At 30.8% G+C, this 24,636-nt stretch overlaps 1 protein-coding gene across 1 annotated transcript in view; it reads left to right on the top strand.

The window, feature by feature from the left end:
- Positions 1-24,515, top strand: part of LOC144848055 (semaphorin-5B-like) — a 55,515-nt gene extending 31,000 nt beyond the window's left edge. The window contains exons 9-24 of the mRNA XM_078704726.1: positions 1,762-1,870; positions 4,824-4,881; positions 5,188-5,320; positions 6,230-6,366; positions 8,110-8,180; positions 8,943-9,022; positions 14,255-14,302; positions 15,087-15,238; positions 17,340-17,398; positions 17,686-17,844; positions 19,844-19,990; positions 20,378-20,566; positions 20,936-21,094; positions 21,746-21,922; positions 22,334-22,510; positions 22,952-24,515. Coding sequence (XP_078560852.1) covers positions 1,762-1,870; positions 4,824-4,881; positions 5,188-5,320; positions 6,230-6,366; positions 8,110-8,180; positions 8,943-9,022; positions 14,255-14,302; positions 15,087-15,238; positions 17,340-17,398; positions 17,686-17,844; positions 19,844-19,990; positions 20,378-20,566; positions 20,936-21,094; positions 21,746-21,922; positions 22,334-22,510; positions 22,952-23,346 — 2,250 coding nt within the window. The 3' untranslated portion in view covers positions 23,347-24,515. The remainder of the gene's footprint in view (positions 1-1,761; positions 1,871-4,823; positions 4,882-5,187; positions 5,321-6,229; positions 6,367-8,109; positions 8,181-8,942; positions 9,023-14,254; positions 14,303-15,086; positions 15,239-17,339; positions 17,399-17,685; positions 17,845-19,843; positions 19,991-20,377; positions 20,567-20,935; positions 21,095-21,745; positions 21,923-22,333; positions 22,511-22,951) is intronic.
- Positions 24,516-24,636: the final 121 nt, after the last annotated feature.

Here is a 24,636-nt window from a genome sequence, read left to right as displayed (position 1 = left end):
GTATTTTAACACATTAAATATAAAATTCATATACACATTATAATACTGTATAAAGTTTTTATTCCAATGGGACACAAGAGGGCACACTCTAGCAATTAGACAAGTACAGTAGCAACAGTAACTATACAGTATTTACTAACTTTTGCCAGAATTTTCTAAACTTTAAGAATTTTTTTTATAGAAATAAGTAATATATATGTACTTTATTGTTTTGATTTATCTTTTTACTTATTTTATATCTTCATTGAGATTCTGTCAATAATACCAATTGTAATTTTTCAGTAATTTGCTGATTTAGCTATATTTTTGGATTTATTTTCAAAATATACAATAATAATAACATGCATCCTGTTTTAATTGTATTGCCAACAAAAGTAAAAATCTTGTAGAAATAAAAAAATATGTTTATTGATTTTTATAATGTGTGTGTGAGTGTGTCAGTCAAGTAATACTTTTCAACAACAGTAAGTTAAAACAAATTAATTTGACAAAATTGCTAAATTATTTTGTCAGTCAGTTGTCAGATTCAATTTTGTACATTTGACGTTTAAAATATATTCTTTGTTTTATCAAGCAATTATTTACTGCAATAAAACAATTATAGATATTTGGTTATCATGAAAAAACATGAATCATAAATATAGACTCAAGAATTTTTTTTTGCAAGCATGTCTTGCTGTTTAATATATTCATGGAGAAATAAGTTATATTCTAATAATATGATTTAGATTTGATGTCAATAAATGATTTTCACTCCCAAAATGTTGAATTTTCACAACTTGTTGAACCATGGTATGGAAAACAGTTTATTTCAATCTTTACACTATAATTAATAACAGTCAATGCGATGATATTTCATTTTACCACAGAGACATTATAAGGCTATATAGACTTGCGTCGCAGGACATCCTTCCGGCTGTTTGCGTATCTTTTTTGCATCCACATTTGCTACACCCTGGCTAGCGTCATTACGTGCTAAAGTTTCTTTTACCCAGACTCCTATCTGTCAGTTTTAATATTTATGTAGTACATGTTCTGTATGTTACAGAAATAAAGCTTATTCAAGCTTTTCAATAGGTCTGATGATGTTTATCTGTTAAAAATAAAGTTGTTTATAAGTGATCAGTCCATATAAATGTCCTGCTGACATCTGGTATCATTTAGATTACATTTATCAACAATTTAATTGAAGATGCAATTCTAAAACATGAATTATATTTTAAATATTCAGTGATGATATTATTTAGAACAATTTGAACATTTGATCACAATGCTATATTTAACCAAATTTCCTTTAAAATTGTTGTCTATTGACTGTAGACTTCTTCAGTGAATGACCCGTTTCCGCGATGGAGACTTGACCTTAGCCAAATACATCAGAATTGGGTCATAAACATTTGGAAGTTCAAAACTCCTTGTTTATGAGTTTTATGTTAAAGATATTGTCCCCCTAAACATTTTTGTTTTTTATATTTTGTTGAATATGCCATTTTCATGTCGTGTAATAGTTATTCACTTTGACCAAAAACTTGATGGGAAAAAAAATACTTCAATTGTCTGTCAGACAATGGTTTTTGGTTAAAATTAACCGTTTATTTTGTCTTTTTATATGTGAAAAACTTTTTTTTCCTACGGAAGTGAATAACTTTATCAAAACTGCAAAATGGCCTATTAAAAGTCTGATTTTATTAATCTTCATTTTTCATGTTTTTGGGGGATAATACATCTTTAAATCATAAATGGTGATTTTTTTTTCCATAGAATGACACTGGTGGTGAATACATGTTGATAGAGAACTGGACCACGTACGTGAAAGCCAGACTCAACTGTTCAATTCCAGGAGAATATCCATTTTATTTCCATGAATTACGTAAGTAATGGAGTTGTAGCTTGGTACTTTAACATGCTTACCTTCCAATCCCAAGGTTCAGGGTTCAATCCTGATGAGTACCAAGGTTGTAACTCACAACTCTTTCAACTCCACTCCTTAAGCCTCAAATGAGACTTTATAAGCAGGATAAATTATAAAATAATTTATCCATCCTGTAATTGATGAGTTGCTTGGTGTTTGATGCATAAAAAAGAAGAAAAAAATCATTCATACTTTTATTTGAAATAAAAAGAGGTAGAAATCCTGTATTTGTAATTTGGGAATAATTTTGATATTTCATAATGTTATCACCATTTAATACACATACACATTTCCAACTAAAACAACTCTTTCATATTTAAACCATCTGCTAAATATCCACTCAGCAGCATACCTTTACCCAGGCCCTAAAAAAATAATAATATTAATTTTATATAGAAATATATAACTGTCCCCTAAGTATCAATGATGAAGTTACTGACAGATTTATTTTGTCTTAACTACCTGTGATTTTTGGTTATTCTATGGGCCAATTCCCTTGATGTAAATGATTATGATGGAGTTGTCAACTTTCATTATACTCTTTCTTTCCCCTGTCAACCTATCATATTTTCAACAATTTTTTAAGGGACTGTTATGACTGAAAACTAATTTTGAGAATATGTATGTCTGGAATTTATACTAATGCAGTGAACACTTTGATTTGATTGTATGTTCGGGACAGAGTTAATATTTTGTATTATAAAGTTCACATTCTAATTTTACGTATAACAGCAAAGTGTTTCAAACAGAATAACTAATTTTAAAGGGGGTGGGATCAATTTGATTGACAGATTTGTGATTATAAGTTTACAATGTTCCAACAACTATTCCAAAGATTTCTTAAAAACTCAATTGGCGTGCCAAAACACTTGAGATCCACACCGTTAAATGTTTTCAACAATTAAATTTGTAGTTTTAAATCCTAACTTAATTTGAAATAATCTGTACAAATTCTTGGCTATATACTACTACTGTACTGATGCTTGCAGTTTTCCATAACTATGACATGGAATTTTACTGTTCAAGTTCAAACATAAATTGTTAAAATGTTAAATTAAAATAAAATAATTATTTAAAATAATGTTATGTTCTTTATAGCTCAGACCTACTCTACTGTATGTGGTATAGTATATATCCGTTTATATTATCATAATTGTAAAGTGAATTGAAAATATATTTTTTAAACAATTTGGTATGTAAACTCTGTCTACAGTATCAAACTTTATGTGACAAAAAAATGTGATGTGCCCATATATGGACATGATGATGTCATATCACTACCATATTTGGGTATATCACTACCATATATGGGCACATCATACTTGTTTTGTCAAACTAGTTTGATAGTGTAGACAGCTTTAAACAAGTTGGTATGGCACTGTATTAGGCACTATTAGCAGAATATACTTCAAGTACACAGTGAGAGAAATCATAATCTTGACCTTACTGGAATAAATGACAGTAATTTTACGGCTTTTGAAAAGTGCTTTCAATTGGTCCATCCTCTTTTAATGCCTTTGTCAAGTTATTTAATATAGAGAAAAGCATAACAAAACAGATCAAGTGATAAGTGTATAGGCGCCTAATACCCTGGGACGTAAATCCCTGATTTGTACCTTTTTTTGTATTTTTTTTATAAAGTGGTAGGATTCAACTTTTCTATTATTCACTTATTGTGAAATGCATGCTAAAATTGTATATTATTTAATCAATATTGTAATAAATAAAAACAGATTATACTGGCTTAACTTAATACCCATTTGACCAATAGAGGCTTAGGTAGTGCAGTTGGTGTCGTGAGAATTTATGATAGGTCATTTTATTTTTTGTTTCATAATAGGTTTATGTATTGTCTTACTAATAGTCTTTTAAGTTTATTTATATAACTTATATAATTTTCAGTACTGTACTCCCCAAAACTTTTCACATGTTATTTGCAGAAAATGATAGATGATATGAATTGATGCATGATCAAACATCTAAGCATTATTTATTGGTTAGATCCTGACAAGGGGCGTAACCCCTTCCATGAGAAAGAAATGTCATAAAGAGGAACCCATATCTACCAGTTGTTCTGTTTGGTTAGGTTCAAATAATATGTTACAGTTTACCATTCAATTCACTCTTTTTCAAGTAGTGGAGCTGTAGCTTGGTGGTTAACGTGATTGCCTTCCAATCCCAAGGTCCAGGGTTCAATCCTGACCTAGTGCCAGGGTTGTAACTAATGACTCTTTCAACTCCACTCCCTAAGCCTCAAATAAGACTTAGTTTATAAGCATGATAAATTACAAAAAAATAGTTTATCTATCCTGTAATTGGCAAATTACCTGCTGTTGGATGCGTATGAATTTTTTTTAAATAAATAAAAAGAAAGGTATATTGGAATAAATTGTTAGCACCAAATTGGAGCTAAAGTTAGATATAGGTTGTTAAAGAACGGTTACGAATATTTAAGTATTGATTTCAAGAAATGTCTTCTATTTGAATTTATATACTTTTGTGATACGAGACAACATGTGCCATAGTAATCCCAAAAAAGGGTCATTTGTTTTCACATTCCCTTGATAAATAAATGAGAATGACTTGAGAATAAGTTATATAATTATATTTGAGCCAGCTGTCTGAGAATGATTGTACACCATCCTAAAGGATTTGAACCAAAGAAAAAATGTTTTATCTTGCAAGTAAATCTAGAAATTTTGGAAAAAGATTAAGAAATATTGAAAGATTGCACACAGATCTGAGTGCATACATGGATGATGGTTGTAAATTTGCTGACAAGACAAAATTTACATTCCCTTTTGTTTGATCGATTTCAACAAAAGCCATTGTGTTTATGATGAGAAATATGTATCATAATCATTTGTACGTGTTTTGTTGAATTTTATATTTATTTTTCTTTCATTTATAGAGAGTGCTGTATATGAAGAAACTGATGGTGTAATTTATGGAGTATTTACCACACAACGGTATGGATATATTTATCACTTGAATAATTAAACAATAACCCTCATTAAGATACGGTAATGGTTATAGTTACTATGACACATTGCCACATCATTATCATTATATAATGATTACTCATATTAAATCATCACCAATTGTGATCTCATCATCATATACCACCATAACTATCTTGTCTTATCTTACAGCTGCCTACTTTATTTTATTATCATCATCTTCACAATTTTCATATTCATCATTTCATGATTATCCTGCCATTCAAATTGATCATGTTTTTCATTTGATAAAGATTATTTTATTCATACTTCTAGAAATGGTATGAGTGGCTCAGCAGTGTGCGCATTTGACATGACATCTTTTGATGAGGCGTTTGAAGGACCGTACAAAGTACAACACAAGGAGGGCTCATGGGGCCCTCATCCTAACAACAGCCCAAATTTTAAGGTATGTTTAATATAGATTTGTAGTACACCATGTATATTTAGTTCGAAGTATATTGACCTAACTCAACAGTTCTTTTTAGAACTAAAAATATATGTTGTGTACCGCAAACTTCATATCAACGTAATAAAGCAAACTTATTTAGAAAGTTGTTTTTTTTTTTTCTGTCGCACGAAACAAATACTAAAGCATAATTAGTAAAAGTTAAATATTAATAGCATTCTTGAATTTCAAAAGAATGCAGTTTTTTTTTCTTTGCAAATACACTTACGATGCTTTAATTCTATACATCCATTTACTTGACCAACTGCTATTAGTTTTACAGTCATTTTTACGTTCCAATTGAGAGTATTAAGCTGTCATTTCAATTGATTGTATGATTTTGTTTACAAATTGCTCATAAATCCCTTGTCCCTGGCTGATGCTGATGGATTTTGCTGTATTAACTGTCAATTCCTGATAGGCAACTTTAGAAATAAACACTTTCTTGAACAATTCCACTATATTAATGTTTTTAAAGCTCTGTCTACACTATCAAACTTTATGTGACAACAAAATTTGATGTGCCCATATATGGACATGATAATGTCATATCACTACCATATTTAAGCATATCACTACCATCTTTAGGTACATCACACTTTTTTTATTAAACTAATTTGATAGTGTGTAGACAGAGCTTAAGTGTAAAATATTGAAATCAAATCTACTTATATTTCTCTATTATTTTGAGTGAACTAAATGTTAAAGATTTTTCATAACAATCTGAATATCTGTAAAACTCTTTATTTTTGTTTATTAATGTTTGTGAATTTAATTTATGCCTTAATATTTACCTAAAGGTATTGTGCATGGTCTCAAAGAGAACAATAATATGTAGCAAGTGTCTTTATAAAATTTTTGGTTTTTCAGTGTCATCTTAAAGGTCCGAGTGATCGTAAAAAATCAGACCGAAGCTTAAAAGAAGCGGCACGTTTCCAGCTTATGGACAGAGCAGTGCAACCACTACTAAATAGACCTGTCCACGTAGAAGCGGAAGGCGAAGAAAGGTACAATTATATTGCTTACAAGATTTGTAAATAGATTAAGCAGAGAAAGTGTACGATGACAGTAAAAACCAAGAGTGGGAAGAAACTTAAAAGTACATAAACTTAAAGAGACATGATTATAGCAGATCTTAATCCAAAAATAAATTCCAACATATTATATTAATTAAAAATGTAGGGAAGGCACATTTTGAAGGAAGTTAAATGACAAGAAACGGGATAAATTAAACGGAGAGAATATGGATGGGGGTCATATCAGTAATTAATCCAAGTTGGATATAGACCACGTTTAGGTGGTGCGCATCAATTTGGAAGGAATATTAAACCCTGGGGAGGTTACATTCAATGTATAATATGGTGAAGTGAGGTCACTTATATATGTCAAAGGAAAAATAATTTACCCTAGTTTTTTGTATAGACTTTATTACCTATTTTGATAAAGTCAATGACTTTATAAGAAATTACTAATAAGGCCACTAATATGCTATTAATTAAATGTAGATGCTCTTGGAAGGGATGAGTGATAATTAACAGTTTTTAGTTGCTATTTTGTTTATATTAACCACCATGCTGTATGACGTAAGTCTGACTTACTAAATAACTAAACTCTTTATATTTAAACATTGATGATCATTATATGATCAGACATACTTAAAAATTTTAAAAACCATTTCAATATCAGCTTGGATTTATCAATTCATCCCTGCCAAGTGATTTTAGTCAGTTGAAGACCTAGACTCAGACAATAGTAATTTGTATCAACTTAAAATACAGCCCCATTTGCCTAGCCTTTTAAAGATTAAATAAAGCATTTAATGGTCGTCGTAGGAAAAGATTTCTTGACAATAAACAGGCTACACGGTAGAAAAAAACATTTTTTTTGCAGTCCAAATAGAAACACATGGAAACGAACATTAACTGATGTGTTTCAAACACACGATACACTAAACGATTTCTGTTTTTCACTTACGTGTAATAAGCTAGTCGTGTGAAAGGAAATTGACGAGTGACGATAAACAACGTGGCAATCCCCCGTGGATGTTGGCTTGTAGAAGACACCTAGCCAATCTCAGACCTTCACCTTGAGATCTAATATTCAAATGTATTACGCTATATGTTTGCTTGCATTTACACACAGGAAACCCACCGTATGAGCAGAAAGTTTGTCTGATCTGTGCGAGTGTGATTTCATAAAATGCAAATATCACTCCCCGGCAAGAACAGTTGGACTAATAATTTTTGTTTCAGATTTAACAAACATTATGATATAAAAATTTCCAATATTCAATGATAATAATTTATGGAACATTTTTGTTTCACTTTATCAAATAGAAACTGGATTTTTGTATACAATAATTACAGCAGAACACCTTCTAAAGGGACACCTTGAGGACCCAACAACATGTCCCATTAATAGAGGTGTCCCCTTAATAGGGAATGGTTGTAGTGTTCAATATATTTCTCCTTGTTTATTTCATGGGAAAGTGTCCCCTTAATAGGCTGTCACAGAGGAAGGATTCTACTGTATATTCTTATAGATTTATTTTTTACATTTATCAATACTGTTGATACTGTAATACTGTTTTCAATCAACTTTACCAAAATTGAACGTTAACAAGTTAAAATACAGTGTTACATATAATTAATATTGTTTTTGTGCAATAAAGTCATGTAAAATGTTGTTATTACAAAATCTCAGTATTACTGCAAACAAACATTTATCTTCAATATTTCTAATATTTCTAGAGTGACTAAATTGAGTGTTGACATATTTGTTATAAATGGAGTGAAATATCAAGTTGTCTTTCTGGGCACAGGTAAGTACTGACAACAATCTAAATTAATATTGAAGTGTTATAATGAAAAAAGGTGAAAAGGGTAAGCGACATCAATCTACAGACAAGAATATTTTTCACACAGTTTTTATAGCCTTTTGAGAGTTTATAGGTTAATTTAATTAGGAAGAACTAGAAAGTCCAAAAGTGGAAAGTGTATAACAAACAAAAATGTCCAGATATGCTTTCAAAATACTACTTTCATCTGCAGTATTGTATCTCAATAGTGTAAATGTAATCTACTGTTCATGTATTAAGCTCTGTCTACACTATTAAACTAGGTTGACATAAAAAGTATATAATAATAAATAATGTAATCCTGTAAAAAGTAGTATCAATTAATTATAAACTAGTTTTGTCATTATTTTAACAATTATCAGAATAGTACGAAAGTTATTAAACCAACAATTCATAAATATTTTGTATGTCGTATACATGATGTATGACGCATAAAAAGACCAGGAAAGTGATTTTACGCCCACGATAGACAAGGGAACAAATACATGTCTGTAAACATGTGCTTACTTTTTTTTCCTTCATAATTCTTAAAAAAAAAACATCTTATTACTTTGTGTTTTTTTTATATTAACTATTGTCAACAATATTCTGTGTACTAGTTTATATCAATTGTACTTCAGGATCAAACAGGTGTCAAAATCTGTTAGGAATAATCTATTGGCAAAACTCCAAATTATTGGTGATATTGACATTAATAACCTGAATTTCATTTTTCTATCTCCTCAGAGGGAGGTAAAGTAAAGAAACTTGTGACACTGCCAGGTCAAATGTCAACTTGCATTGTAGAGGAGATCAATCTTATGCCAGTAAGTATTATTTTGTAATTTTTATTCATTGAGAAAATGGATGTTGGGGGAGGGGGTATTTAATGAGGATGAGTTCTAAAGCTCAGTCTACACTATCAAACTTTATATGACAAAAAAATGTGATGTGCCCATAAATGAACATGATGCTGTAATATCACTACCATATTTGTACATACAACTATCATATTTGAGCACATCACACTTTTGTGTCAAACTAGTTTGATAGTTTAGACAGAGCTTTAGTAAGTATAGTATAAAATAATTTGGTCTTTTTCAATTACATTATGTATTATTCGTGAATGTATGGCTTGTTTGTAGAAAAATATTCTTTGCCTGTATGTTATGGAATTATTGTTGGCTTTTCTTCCTTCATTCATCTAACTTATGTATTTTTAGAATATACCATAATGGCTGCTAATAGGTGTTGGTTTAGTATAAGCATGGTGGAAGAAAAAAGATATTTAGTGTAATTGTTTCAAGCTCTGTCTACACTATCAAACTTTATGTGACGAAAAATGTGATGTGGCCGTAATATATGGACATGATGATTTCATATCACTATCATATTTGGACGTATTACTACCATATTTGGGCACATCACACTTTTTTGTCGAACTAGTTTGACAGTGTAGAAAGAGCTTAAGGGAGTACTTATGCTTCAGGACAGTTGGCATTTTTTCTATGCTGTATAGTGTAACTTTTTTTTAAATACCAGACCTAAATTTTATGTTCCAATATCCAGCCCTGTCACAATATTTCAGTGATTATGTGTCAAATGAAAATATCTTGTCTGGACAAAAACATAAAACAATGTGTATACTGAATTAAATCTGTAGTATGTTTGATCTACCACAACATAATTCAAACCACAATGTGACCCACGTTGACATGATTGGAACAGATGGTATGGGCAACCCCCATACAATTGCACTTTTACAAACCAAAATGTCAATAAACTTAACGAAACAGTAAAACCGTCTCCAATGATACATTATTTTATGATATGTTTTTTTTACATAATATTCTTTGAACTATTAACAGCTTTTGTAGTTGTATTTTAAATATTAACGGCTCCATGGTGGTGTTTATGAAGTTGAAATCACGTTCATTAACATAAATCATAAATATAATTACAGTTTAGTATGGGTAATTATAGACACTTGTTCGGTCAAACTGGCGACCAGATGATGCATTTTTGGAAAGTTTGTAAAAGCATTGTATATTTAATATATTATCATAAATTAAAGGTAGAATTTCATAATAACATTTAATACTAAATATGCAGCAGAAATAAATATATTATAAGGAGAAAATGATGGTGGGAGTATTACTGTATTACATCTGCATATTAATTAGACCAGAAATTTTCTCATCTTTGCCGTTCCATAGTTAATTTACTTTCAGTATTATTGCTTTTAGAATAAAATTTACTTTAAAAAAGAAGATTTTTTTCTAAGAAATCCATTTGTCTTATATTTATAAAAGCCTGTGTGAAAATATTGAAATGCATTGATGTAGATAAAGATCAGATCCCCTTGGTGTATCACGTAACATTGATGTTATAGTGATAGCTGGTGCGTTGATTATGTCAGATCTCCCAAGTGTATTCTTCTTTTTATCTTTGATCTGTAGTATTCCCCCAGGCCTTTTAAGACATTCTATCTTATTGGCTAATCAGTTGTATCTAACATTTGATCCCATTGGACGGTAGGCTAGAATTATATATTGGGGCTCATCTTTCCAACAATATGAATTGAAAAATTTCAACAATTGAAATTAAAATAATCTTTATACAGCCTTTAAAGATTTATTGCAAAATTGAAAAGTTGTTTAATTTAATTTTTAAATAAATCTTTTAAAATAATTAAGATATTAGATGAAAGACAATTGAATTAAACATAATACAATGGATACATTATTAAGTTAACTTTGCTAACATTAGAGGCTGAAGAAATTGATTGCATACATAATTTGTTCTCTTGCGGGAATGATACATAACAAAAACCTTTGTTACATCGGACAATGATCACTTTATTATGAAACTAAAACATAGCACAATGCAATTATGGTATTAATATCCTAACATTAAATTGTCATCCGGTTATCCAGTTTCAAAACCTCTCATTTTAAACAAACAATCCTATGTTAAATTACAATTTATTTTTTTAAACGATAATGTGTCTTTAAATCTTTCTATGCTGTGATGTAATTCCTCATGTCAAAACAAAGTGATTATTGAGAGAAAATTAATCTAAGAGAGAGTGTTTCTCTGTTCCAAAAAAATGAACCAATAAATTATTATTAATATTTTTATTATCTCATTTGTTACCATAACTCAAAACGATGTTATAAAATGGCTTTTCAGTTCTCTTTCGTGGTTGTTCACAATGTTTCCATTCTATTGATATAATAAATAATGTAAAACAATCTGATTTAAGACTGTTAGATAAATCTATTTTGTGACTTTGAAACATAGACTCATTCTATTATTTGTGCTTGAATTATTGGGCTTTCTACGTATATTATAATAGTAAACTTTATAATCTAACTGTGTTACCATTACAAGTTTTTCTTCGGCCAACAACTTATGTTGTCTAAAGCTCTGTCTACACTATCAAACTAGTTTGATAAAAACAGGGTAAAAACAGTGTAATGTGCCGAAATATCATAGTGATATGCTTAAATATGTATCATCATGTCCATATATGGGTACATCAAATTTGTTGTCACATAAAGTTTGATAATGTAGACAGAGCTTTAGGATTGTTGTCTTGTCATGATCAATATCATCATTATCTAATTCAGTATCTTCATCTTTAAAATTGCCATACATTGTTGTCCCTCTGCCATCCACTGAAATTATAAATTCTACTGTAAAACTATTACCAGATTTCTTTCAGGCTGGAATACTTCATACCCCAGTAGCTCATTCTAAAACATCATGTATCATATAATATACGTACATTGAATGGATGGTAACAGGTGGTGGTTTAAGGGGCTACTACCACCTGTCATGCTGTGGGATCCATGCCAAAGGCCCTACTCCGCAGGAAACACTTACAAAATACACGTAAAATCATACATATTTTGGAAAAAGAAACAGCTATAGGCATCTGTGAAATATTACTAAAAACGAATTAGAGATATAATACACTAATATTTTTATTGAATTATTGATTCACGTATCTCATTGGAGATTATATTGCTTTTCTAAATGTGAAGTGAAGAGTATATATTTAGATTTTTAAACCTTTTCATCCATTTAGAGAATGCATTTTCAAACATCACAGTAGCGATATGACAATTTCCATTCCCTGGTGTTGACTCTTTAGTAATAGTGTAATAGCCGCTAACTAGTTTCTGATTGTCATGGAACTGTTACATTATCCAGATCCCACTCCATAGTGATTAGAGATTTTAAGCAGTAATGCATATTAAGATAATCTTTGGTGGATAGAAATACGGTAGTTAAGTTAGGTTTGTGAAATTTGTTTTATTCTTCATCATAAAACAAAGATCTAAGATCGAGAATAAGATGCCATTACTTACAGTCTTAAACTACATTCACACCTGTTTCGTTTCACAGAATGGAAGATGGTGCTGTTTAATTCTGTATACAATTTTCCATTGTTTAACAAAATGTGTGTGAATGTACCTTTAGACTTACCTTGTTTATTGTACAGGATATCTCAGTCACGCAGGAGTATCATTAAAAATAGCATATAAGAAAAAATAACAAATCGATATATAGTGGTACCCCTGTTAAGAGGACACCTTCGGGACTGAACAAAGTGTAGGCGTGTCCCTAGGGAATGGCCATAGTGGCATATTGTTCCTTGTGTGCTTCATCAGAAAGTGTCCTCCTATTTGGGTATCTCCTGAAAAGTTGTCCCAAAAGGAGATTCTACATTATACGAATGATATTAATTTCTTGTGGGCTTAAATAAACAAAATGTAAATGTAAATATACATAGTGTTTACTTTATTCATTAAAAACTACTTTCCTTTACCAATTTAACTTATCATTGTGATAACAAATCAGAGATGTAATTGTTGTGGATAAACATATTGAAAATAAACAGACAAATGGTGCATCGAAAAATACAAACGGAGGCAGACAGAGGAAACTAAATGTGACATTTGTAATTTGTTTTTTATGCTTCAAAATTTTAATATGATAAATATATTAATAATCATTTGAAAATGAAACAATGGTGGAACGAACCACAGGAAATGCATATGTCAGAGTAGTCTACTTCTAGTAGGTGGTGTCAGTGAGACAGCCAGGGAGTTGCCTAAATAACAACTTCCTAAGATTGCATGGATTGCACCCTGGGAATATCACATATCAATACTGTTTTTGTTTATTAATGCAATATTCCCTTTTTTGAGCAGGAAATAATAACATTTTAAAGTTAAAAACCTGAAATGGGAATCTATTTTAGACCTCTTATGGGTATTAAAAGTCCTGGGAATATCACATATTGATTCTGTTTTTTGTTTATATAAACTTTTTAACAGGAAAAAATACATTTTAAAATTTAAAAGCCAAAATCAGATTTTATTTTGGACCTCTTATGGTAATTAAATGGCATTGATCTACTATATAAAGTTCTATCTACACTATCAAACTAGTTTGACACAAAAGTGTTATGTCCCCAAATACTGTATGGGAGTGATTTGATCAAATATGGTAGTGATATGACATCATCATGCCCAAATATGGGCATATCACATAAAGTTTGACTTAAAAAAGACGAGAACAGTATGAACCAAACCTGTAGGCCAATACAGTAGTTTATACTTGCAAACAAGGCATAGCGGCTTTACTTTAGTTTGTATAATTTAAATGGCATATCCTGTTGGAACACTTTAAAATCTCCTTAGGCCGCATATCAAGGTAAAACACAACATTGCTGTCTAATTCCCTCCTCTTAACCCCCTTACATCTCTCTCACCACCGTCAAGTGCTTGGGAGTTAGCAGTTCAAACAGGGCCTAGACACAGCAGCCATGGTATATATCATTTGTCTTTCAAACTAGTGGTGACATAGTCAATTCTATGTAATTTCTTCCCTATAGTGTGAACTGAACTGTTGATTGAAATTTATTTTTTGTAGTGTATTTCATTAGTATTGTTCCAAATGAACTAAAATTTAAAATAAAACAAATTAATCAATTATATTGATTATTTGTTCGTACATATTTAACAATTTTTAACTTTCTTTTTCAGAATGGTGAGCATGCGATCGTTAAAACTATGAAACTTGATGTTGAGAGGGTAAGTTTTTAATTGAATAACTTTAAAACCCAAACAAAATATTATCTCTACTGAAATCTACATTATAGCATTATGTGCAGATCCACACATTCCTAAAACACCATAAAAGGACATAGATACCAGTTTATGACCATTCATATTTTTAAAACATTTATCAAAATTTTAAACAAAATTGATTAACGTCCATCATGAAACAATTTTCGAAAGATGTTTTTCTATCATTTTATTCATAGCAAACTTCATTCAATTTCTAATTCATTTAATAGACAATATTTTATTAATGCATTTCGGCAGTATAATAATATAATGGCATGCTATTACATGTCATGAAAGATAAAAGGCAGAATAATTGTTAACATTAATTTTAACAAGAATGAAAGTCATAGTTTAAGAGAGGGTGATAAAAACCAGTTAAGAATCTATTAAAAATGACGATAAGAATATTATTGTCCAGACCCATGAGAGAATCACTCCTTGTTTGACCGCAAGGCTTTTAAAAACCGATACATTAATGTTTATAACTAACGTCACTGATGGAGATTCTAGCATTGTCCTAGATATTGTTTCAACATTATCTCGTCTTGTATTCCCGCCGGATATTTTTTCTTGGCGCATAAAGCTAAATCGACCGGTACATGAAGGTGTACAAAACGTGGTGAATCGGTCGTAATAAATCTACAGGGAGTTCCGTTCATGGTCCACGTAACAATTACTTACTGTGTGTTTGGTTGGATTGTAAACCGAAAGAGTTGTTTTAAGCATGTTTTGTTTTAAATTTCAATAGGGTGTGCTATATGTAGGCCTGCAGAATAAGGTCATGATGGTGCCCGTGCACAGGTGCGGACGCTTTGTCACTCAGGAAACGTGTCTTGGTGCCAGGGATCCGTACTGCGGTTGGGATGAAGATGAACAGAAATGTGTCTCAAAGTACCAAGTGTAAGTCAATGTCATAAACAACTCAGGAATCCAGGCTTCAGATAGTGTCAAATGTATATTTTTTATCCAAATATTTATTTCATAATTCATTAAAAGAATGAAAGTTAAATAATTTGTAATCAATTTCTTTCAAGTACTATATAATTTCAAGCTTTGAACTTGAAAGTTTTCATTCAGCAGTGCTCGGTTATGATAGCAATTTAAAAGGGTCATTTCATCACCGGTGTCACCTTGAGCATACCCCGCAGGAAGGGGCTAATTGACCGTAATTACCAGGAACGTACTCCTCTCCACGCTTCAATAGTCACTGTTGCATTAATAAATAAAGACATCTTATTTGACAGTTTGCTTTGCCTGTATATTGTATATTGAAAAAAACATGAAAAATGAAAATTAATTAAATTAGACTTTGAATAGGTTATTTTATAGTTTTAATATTAAAGTTAATCACTTCTGTAGGAAAAAAAAATATTGTTTTCACTATAAAATGACAAAATAAATAGTTAGATTCAACCAAAAACCCATTGGCTAGCAGCCAATTTGACTATTTTTTTGCTTTAAATTACAGTTTTTTCAGGTAAATAATTTTTTTTTTGATCTAATTTTTGGTCAAAGTGGATAACTATGTGACATTAAAATGGCATATTCAAAAAAAAAAAATTCAATAATTATTTTTTCAAAATGACAATACATCTTTACCCTAATTTTTATCATTCTGTTTAACTTGAAAATTAAACTTTTATGTCTGCTTATACTTGGTGGACGTGTCTTTCCCTGACAGGCTTTAAAAAAATAACATAGATTTTAAGACTTGCATATATGCTAACAACAAATCATCAATAAATATTTTTAAAGCAATTGCAACAGATTTACAAGTTATCCCAAACAGCTAATTTTTCACTTCGTTAAGCATGACTTGAGTGTTTTCAAAGAAAGTATAAGTGGAAAAAATAACAAGTTCTAATTTGATTTTGAGTGTACAAGTTGTATCTTTTTGAATGACTTTCCCACGGTTTTTTTAAACTAGTAGGTGCCAGACAATAATTTGTACGTCAATGTTTCATTGTGATAAACATTTTCTCCTTTAATAAAAACTATCATGCATATAATTATAATGGCAGATGATAAAAGAGACACAGAAATCCAATAGTTATTAGACAGTATGCTGCCATCAAATCATGGTTGGGTGTTAAATCGCTTTCCTAACCTTAGCAAATTCTAAAAACAAGGAAGTTGCGAAAGAAGTTAGGCCTACCACCAAAAAAGTGGAACTTTTGCTGCATTTAATGTCATTTTGTATACCGAAAAAGTACTTAAATAATAATAGTTTGCTATAACATTTGCTAAAAGCCTGTAAAAAATGTTATAATAGTAATCTACTGAAATGCAACTGGAATTGCAGTAGTTTTTTTAGCTCATATATTCCTCATATTCACGCCATCTGATTAAGTTGTCAGCTGTCAGTAATTCTGAATATATACAGAATATTTTTTATCTTAGAAAAGATCTTTCTAGGTAATGCATGGTGTTTGTGTTATATGAAACATTCAAGTACTACATAACCAACTTTTGGCATCATTCAAGATCATATTTAATAAATCACCAGCTGTGGTCTTCTAGATAGACATAAAGATCATGCTGGGCCACTCAATTGCTCTGTTTTACATACCACTGGGAGTTCCTCACCTCTGTCCTATAGGTTTATTTTTTTGAAATTATGATCCGATGAATTTTCAAACAACTGCGAATTATACTTCACTGGCTGTTATTAAAATAAGTTGTAATAATACAGATTCTTTCAAATTAACTAATTTCTTTCACAGCGATGATTAATTGCCAATATTTAGAACTCACTTATTTATTAAGATTGTAGGGTGATAGTCGCAGTAGCAAAACACTGGTGATACCACACTGTCTGCAGACAGCAGGTTGATGGAGGCCATTTGGGGTTTAGAAATATTCAGTTCCATTTTTTTTTCATATGGTGTTTATTTTTCATTTTTGTCCCAATTGATTGTGGACATAGATTAAATGTTACATTCCAAGATAATCAAACTTCCTCTTTTGTTCATATAATTATGATTGATATATTTTATTACAGAAAAAATTTTGGAAGATGGATTCAAGACATGTCTTCATGCCCAATACTGACAGGACCAGGTAAGCATGTCAAAGTTTAAAGGTCAAGTGTTTTCTGGATTGAACTTCAGTTATGGCTGTGGGTTGACACAGGTGTACTTGGCCACATATATAATTAACTAATAATAAATACTAATAATATGGATTTATATAGAGTACTCAAGATGCATTTAAAAAAATCAGTTAACTCTGGCATCTTAGAAAAAAAGTTAATGCTGATTATACAATCTATAGTAAATTGCTTTGTATTGTTATAGCTTTAGTGTATTTGTTTTGAAAATTAAACCTGATTGTTTTTGTTACCGTAGTTGATGGAGGTTATTCCAAGTGGTCCGAATGGGCAACCTGTAATAGTCCCAATGGATGGGAGCAGTGCATGTGCAGAACGAGGAAGTGTGATAGTCCGGCTCCAAAATGTGGTGGTATGCCTTGTGTAGATCAGTCCATTGAAGTTGTTAACTGTACAGGTAATTATGCATTTCCATATCTATCAAAGCATATGAACTCCGCAGGGATCTGGTTTTGGCTTAGGCTCTGTCTACACTATCAAACTTTATGTGACAAAAAATGTGATGTGCCCATATATGGACATGATGATGTCATCTTTACCATATTTAAGCATATCACTACCATATTTGGCCACATCACACTTTTTGTCAAACTAGTTTGATAGTGTAGACAGAGCTTTAGAGTGTGATTTAAGTTATTATTTGGGTATTATTTTCGGCTCTACATTCTTTAAAAAAATATTGATATGTATTGTACTGTACTCTTCTTGCCATTGATATGACATAAAGATTTAATATAAATGTCACTTAATTGTATTATCTTATTTCTAAGTTAAATATATATTTCGTATTATTTAAATTTTAAGTTAAATATATACTTTTTTATATCTGTTTTAATATTTTCAAACTTTCTTTCATATTACAGTATCTGTTCACTTTGCTATGTTAATTTCACACAAATTTCTTTTAAAAGTACTTTTCTTTTTGGTATTCTTTCTTTATTTTCTTATCAATTTTGCCTACCCAGTTCTTGGCTCATGTCTTCAACTAATTAACTTCATCCAGTCTTCATCTTCGGTAGTTGATGGTGACTTAAGTGCGTTGGGTTTGCTTTTTACATTTTTTGCAAGTCCTAATTGCTTGCTATACCATTTACAGCAGTTGTGTTTCCCTTCCTCTACGTTTCTCCCCCGTCACTACCTGTTCTAAAATGTTTTCCCCTTGTCGTTCGTGTTTTATTTACATTCCTGGTTTGTTCATAGTGATGGTATTTGTTTTTTTCCCTTTTAATACTAACACTACTACCTACTGTAGATTTAATAATGTTACTGTAAACTCCCCAAATTAGAACTTTCATTAATATTAATTTGAATAATACTAGCTGATACCTGTCCACCAATAGATGGACACCATCAAGTTAGTGAGTAAAGACCTCTCTGTGACCCAATTATTAAAGAAATTGGCTGAGAATTATTGCAAAATGATTGGTATAAAAAACACAAGAAATTGTCAAAGGGCTAAAGCATAAATTCAAAGATAACACCAAATTATTGGTCGTGTGTTTTAAAAGGAGATAGAGTAATTTCGGAATAAGGCTTTTGTAATATAGATGTCAGCCTTAAAAAAGCTTACATTCTGGAGTATCGTTTTTTGGAGAGTTGACTGTAATTTTTAATAGGAATATTAATACATGTTTGTACATATTTATAATTCATATGATTTTAATAAAATAAATACAGTAATTCTGTTGTGACCCCTCTCATTGAACTCTTTCCTTTCACCAGCAGACTTCATAACTAATTAATATTTCTTATCCACAGCTACCCATGTTTATTTTGAGATTACTAATACATATTTCATATTTATAATATGGCCCCTTGTAAATAAAGTTGTTAAAATGACAGAGGGCGCTATATCAAATTTTAGGATAAACTTTATTTTCCTGTAATTTCTTATGACTTCAAATGTTTACATAACATATTAAATATCTTTTAATACATCATTTTGTGACACATTAACTCTGTTGCCCCACCTCCTTGAATCCACCCCTGACATAATACAGACTTTAGGACCATGATGGTGCCTTATTGAGTTCTTTGTGATAACTGCTGTGATAATTGTTGTAGAATTGTGAATCTATGTTTAACGAATATAGAGTTTAGTTTATCCTAATAATAGTAGATAGTATAACATAGATTTTAACTGATGTTTATTCAAATTATGTTATGTTGTGTCTATGCATGCTGTGTTGTATGCAACCGTAGATGATAAAATTATTAGTACTATAAATATAAAGTTCTTGAAAATCCTTAGTAGTATAACATTACAGTATTACTGTATTATATTCTTATATTATTATTAATATTATTCAGAATAATGTTAAATACAATCACCTTGCTTTGAAAAGAAAAAAAATATACTATATTCATCATCTAAACATTTCCAATCTACTTTTTAGGTGCATGGGGAGAATGGGAAGAATGGACCGAGTGTTCAGCAAAGTGCTATGGCGGTTTCAGATCACGTACACGCAAATGCCAGGGTGCAAAAAGATGTGTTGGAAACTCAGTTGAATGGGAAGAGTGCAATACAGAGCCTTGTCCAGGTAAGCATGTGTTGCCCATTTTATAGTGTTCCTAAAGATAATTTGTTGATGATTGGAAATAGGCAATGTTAGGTTTATTAACATATTAATTGTCCATTGTCCCCCAAAAACATGAAAAATAAAGATTTAAAAAATCAGAATTTAAATAGCCCATTTTACAGTTTTAATAAAGTTTTTCACTTCTGTAAACAAAAATTATTATTTTTAGGGGGACAATATATCTTACAATCTTTACAATTTCTTTACTTACTGTACACATACTGGTATGGTGTTGTATGGTATAAATAATGAGGCAAATGTAACAGGATGATTAAACAAGCAAACACAAGGCAGAAGAACATTTTAATTATGTTTACAATAAAATAAAATTAACATTTTTTCTTTAAGATCAAAGAAGAACATCCCCTTGGACCTCATGGACAGTGACAAACATTACAAACACTGGATACTCCTTAAAACGCATGCGATTTATGTGCCGTGCACCCGTACCTGAACAACATCGAATAAACGTCGCAAGAATCAAAGAAAGCGTAAAGACATGTCGATTTGATGACAAGAATTGTTGGGATCAGTCAGGTATAAATGAATTTGATGTAATCATAACAAGTAGTTCCTACTGATGACCCTGAAAAATATAATTCAAGTGAAAACGTCTTATATAAGTCAAAGATGCGCTCTCCAGGTGGAATCCCATCCTGAGATGAGTACTAGTAATTAGTACAGTCTTGTTTATTTTATAAAAAGTAAAATTACATATAAACGAATTAAAAATAAACAAGACTGTACTAATTACTACTACTTATCTCAAATTCGTTTATATGTAATTTTACTTTCTATGGACCAGAGATTCCGAAATAAAAGATTGAATGAATGAAGAATAACATTTTCTGTTTAAATTTATTAAACAATATTTTCATAGTTTCATTATTTTTTTCTTTATGCCAGGTACTTTTGGTGGTTGGACAAGTTGGTCAGAATGGAAAGAATGTTCCGTCACATGTGGTGAGGGAGTTGAAACGAGACATCGTGGCTGTTTCCCTGGCAGCAGTCGTTGCAAAGGACCAGACTTTGAGACAAGACCTTGCAGAAGATTAGCCTGTCCAGGTAAAATTAACGAAGATACTTAATTTGTTATTATTCAGATGTACCGTTCAGGTTACTTCATATTACTTATTCCTTATGTAATTTATTCATTTGTCTTTCAATTAATAATTTCAATTTATTTCCACAATATAATAAATACATACATAAATGCAATGAAGTGATTATGTGGGGGGAGAGTCATATAAGTCATAAAGACTTTAAGTTTGACCCACCCCAAGATATAACATTGAATAAGAAAACGAAAAAAATAATAGTAGTAATATATAATTATTGTTATTATTATTTTTATCATTATTGTACTTTTTTAAATTTGTATTTTAACTGGTGGCCATGTCGACTTAAAGATTCTTTGCAATCTTATTTTGGTGACCTACCACACGCTGTATTACTATTTATATACTTATATCTTATTTTGGTGACCTACCACACACTGTATTACTATTTATATACTTATATCTTATTTTGGTGACCTACCACACACTGTATTACTATTTATATACTTATCTTTCAATTATTTGTCTTACTTTGTATTAAAATGTGTGTTGTAAATGAATAAAACAAATAAATAATTATACAATAAAATCATTTGATGCTTTTTCATTAGACAAACAATAGTATTGTTTTTATAATCGTAATAAAATATCGTTATAGTAAATGGTGGTTGGGCTTGTTGGACGCCATGGACTGATTGTACAGCTTCCAAAGGAAAAGATGGTCTTAAGCATCGTTATCGGCAGTGTACTAACCCTGAACCAGCATCAGGAGGGAAAGACTGTGTAGGCAATTCCACCGAGATTGTCACATGCACAAAAGAAGATTGCATACCAGGTAAATACATATACAATTACTGTTTAGGTTTAAGGGGAATATGTTTCATGGTTTTCACAAACACCCACTTTAGTGGATATGTGCACTGTATAAATCTTATTATTATTATTGTCAAATAACTGAATAAATGTGTATGAATGAATGAAGATTTAAAACTCTGTTTACAACTAATGCAATTTCCACATTAATAGACCTAACTTTTTAAACCACAGTCTTCATTCAATTAATAAACAACAATAAAAAAGTAGTAATAAAAGAGTATACATACATACAATCTAATGACCAACTTATTAGTTTTTATTTTAGTTTCTTGTGTTGTCTTTTTTATGCACCAGCTTTATTTATTGTTTCTATACGGATTTATAGCTGAAAGAAATAGTTAAACTTTTTTTATATATATTTACATTTTAGAAGTACGTTATGTCACCTCAGATGGCTTCAAGAACTGGAACAAGTGGACACCGTGTACAAAAGAAGGAAAACGGCACAGAAGTCGGCAGTGTTCAACAAAGACGCCATCTGATGGAATGTGTACTGGATGCGCAAAAGAGATCGAGTATTGCCATAATAGTAACAGAGTATCAAGAGGTAAGGAACGCGTTTAAGGGATTTTTGGGTTTTTAGTAAGCTGGGGTCTAATTTATTACAGGCTGCTTTTTTTAGTAAGCTGAGGTACTCTAAATTTAAAGGATATGTTTATGAAGAATGGATATGGGCCAGTGGCAGAATGGCTATGAGCGCTCACTGTCTAAACCCAGGGGCCCTGGATCTTATGGGGGCCCCTGAGTAATGCCCAGAGGAAAAAAGACATTAAAATATCTCAAAAATTGCTACTTAGGGCCACTTAGGGTTTCTAAACCAGAGGCCTCATGCCTCTGCGTTACGCCACTGGTCAGTGGCCGTATTTACCAATCGCACTTAGGTGAGATATTTCCATTAAATATTAAGTATTTCACTTAACTCAATAAATATTTTTTCCACTGATGAATGAATGAGTGAAATGTAAATTCCATTTGTTGTTTCTTTCAGCTTCTGGTGGTATACCATTACAACTGGCATTAGCCATTGAAGCACCTGATGATCCAATAGACGAACCATGCAAAAGTATTACCAGTCTTGAGCTGACTTACCTAATCCTAATCGCGCTCAGTTCCGCTCTCATTGGCGCCGTTCTTGCCCTCTCCTGCTATTTTTCCTACTTGAAGTGTAAGAACCGGAATCGGAAATCGCCGCAGATCACGCAAGATACCGAGTTCGAACCGGACCTCTTTCCCGAAGGAATGGAGACGGTGCGCCATTCAATACTGTCGCGTGATATTACCAAGAAAGAAAACTATCGACATTCGTTCATATCGCAAGATCAGGATTTTGAAATAAGTTTTAACGCAATGGCTTCAGAAGATACAAACACAGACGAATCATAAACGACAATTGATTTTTAAAAATTATTTAAGTGTACTTATTGAACAAAATTGGGGCTGATGAGAGATGAATATTATTAGAAAATAACACCACTAACCAATTTGGACACATGTTTAGTAGAAAATAATACAAATTCATCGCATCAAAATTGAAAATAAATATACATATTTTTATAGTTTTTATTTCAATTATTGGATTTTGTAAACCTCATATTTATATAATGTACTACTTACATGATTAAATTTTAAATAATTATTATGACGTGATAATTTATTACACATACAGTATATATGAACCTTGATTGAGAACATTAAAAATTAATTTCAGACAATTTGTATTTAAAAATTACCAGTAAATAAATATTATTTGGTGGTTATATCATAATAAATGTATTAAATGTATTTAAAAGTGATTACATGTCTATATCTATATATTTTTAAAGAATTAATGGATAGGAAATTGCGATAAGGTTTTTGTCCGTGTTCATAAATGTGTATTAATGTAAGTCCTTATTATAATCCCTTAACTAGTATTACTTGTAACTGTGTATGAGTATAATGTTCATATTATTTAATATTTAAAACATATTATACGATAAATAGATCACGATTCTACTAGTATAAATGGTGAATTTTATATTGCCTGAAAATATCTACTGTACAATGATTATTATATTAGTTTGTGGATACTAATTTTGTAATAGATTATATCATTAGATTTTAATTTGCAAGTCACTTTAGTTGCGTCTTTTAAAATAGAAAGCTCACTCTGAAATCACATATCAACAAAATGGTTCAACCTTTAGCAATAGCTTCTATTTAGATTTACTAAACTACCTAGCTGTACATTTTACAAGCGCAGATGTTTAAAAAATGACTTCATCATCTGGGCAACGATCTTGAATCTAAGAAGCTGGTGGTATGTTTTCACTAGCCCACTGATAGGAGCGGTTTTTACTGGCCCGTTGGACTAGTAGTAGTTTGAATCCTGATTTTATTTAATTTCAGCTTAAATTCATAGGTTTTTATTTTTTCTTAATTTAAAAAGCATGTCAATATACAAAACAAGGACGAAAACAAAAGAAGCTTTGTCAAATATACAGTAGCAGCTTATATAGTATTATAATTATGTGTGTAGATCTTTACAGAATAAAAGAAACACATATTTTCGATTACAGACCACAACACAATCCTTTACTGTCATCATAGAGATATTATAGTATATAATAATATCTCTATGCTGTCATATAACAAGTAGGAAATGCATACAGTATTCCATTAAGGGGACACCTT

This window comes from Antedon bifida, chromosome 1 (assembly GCF_963402885.1).
Source record: "Antedon bifida chromosome 1, ecAntBifi1.1, whole genome shotgun sequence".
Lineage (NCBI taxonomy): Eukaryota > Metazoa > Echinodermata > Crinoidea > Comatulida > Antedonidae > Antedon > Antedon bifida.
This window is presented reverse-complemented; position numbering and strand designations above follow the sequence as displayed.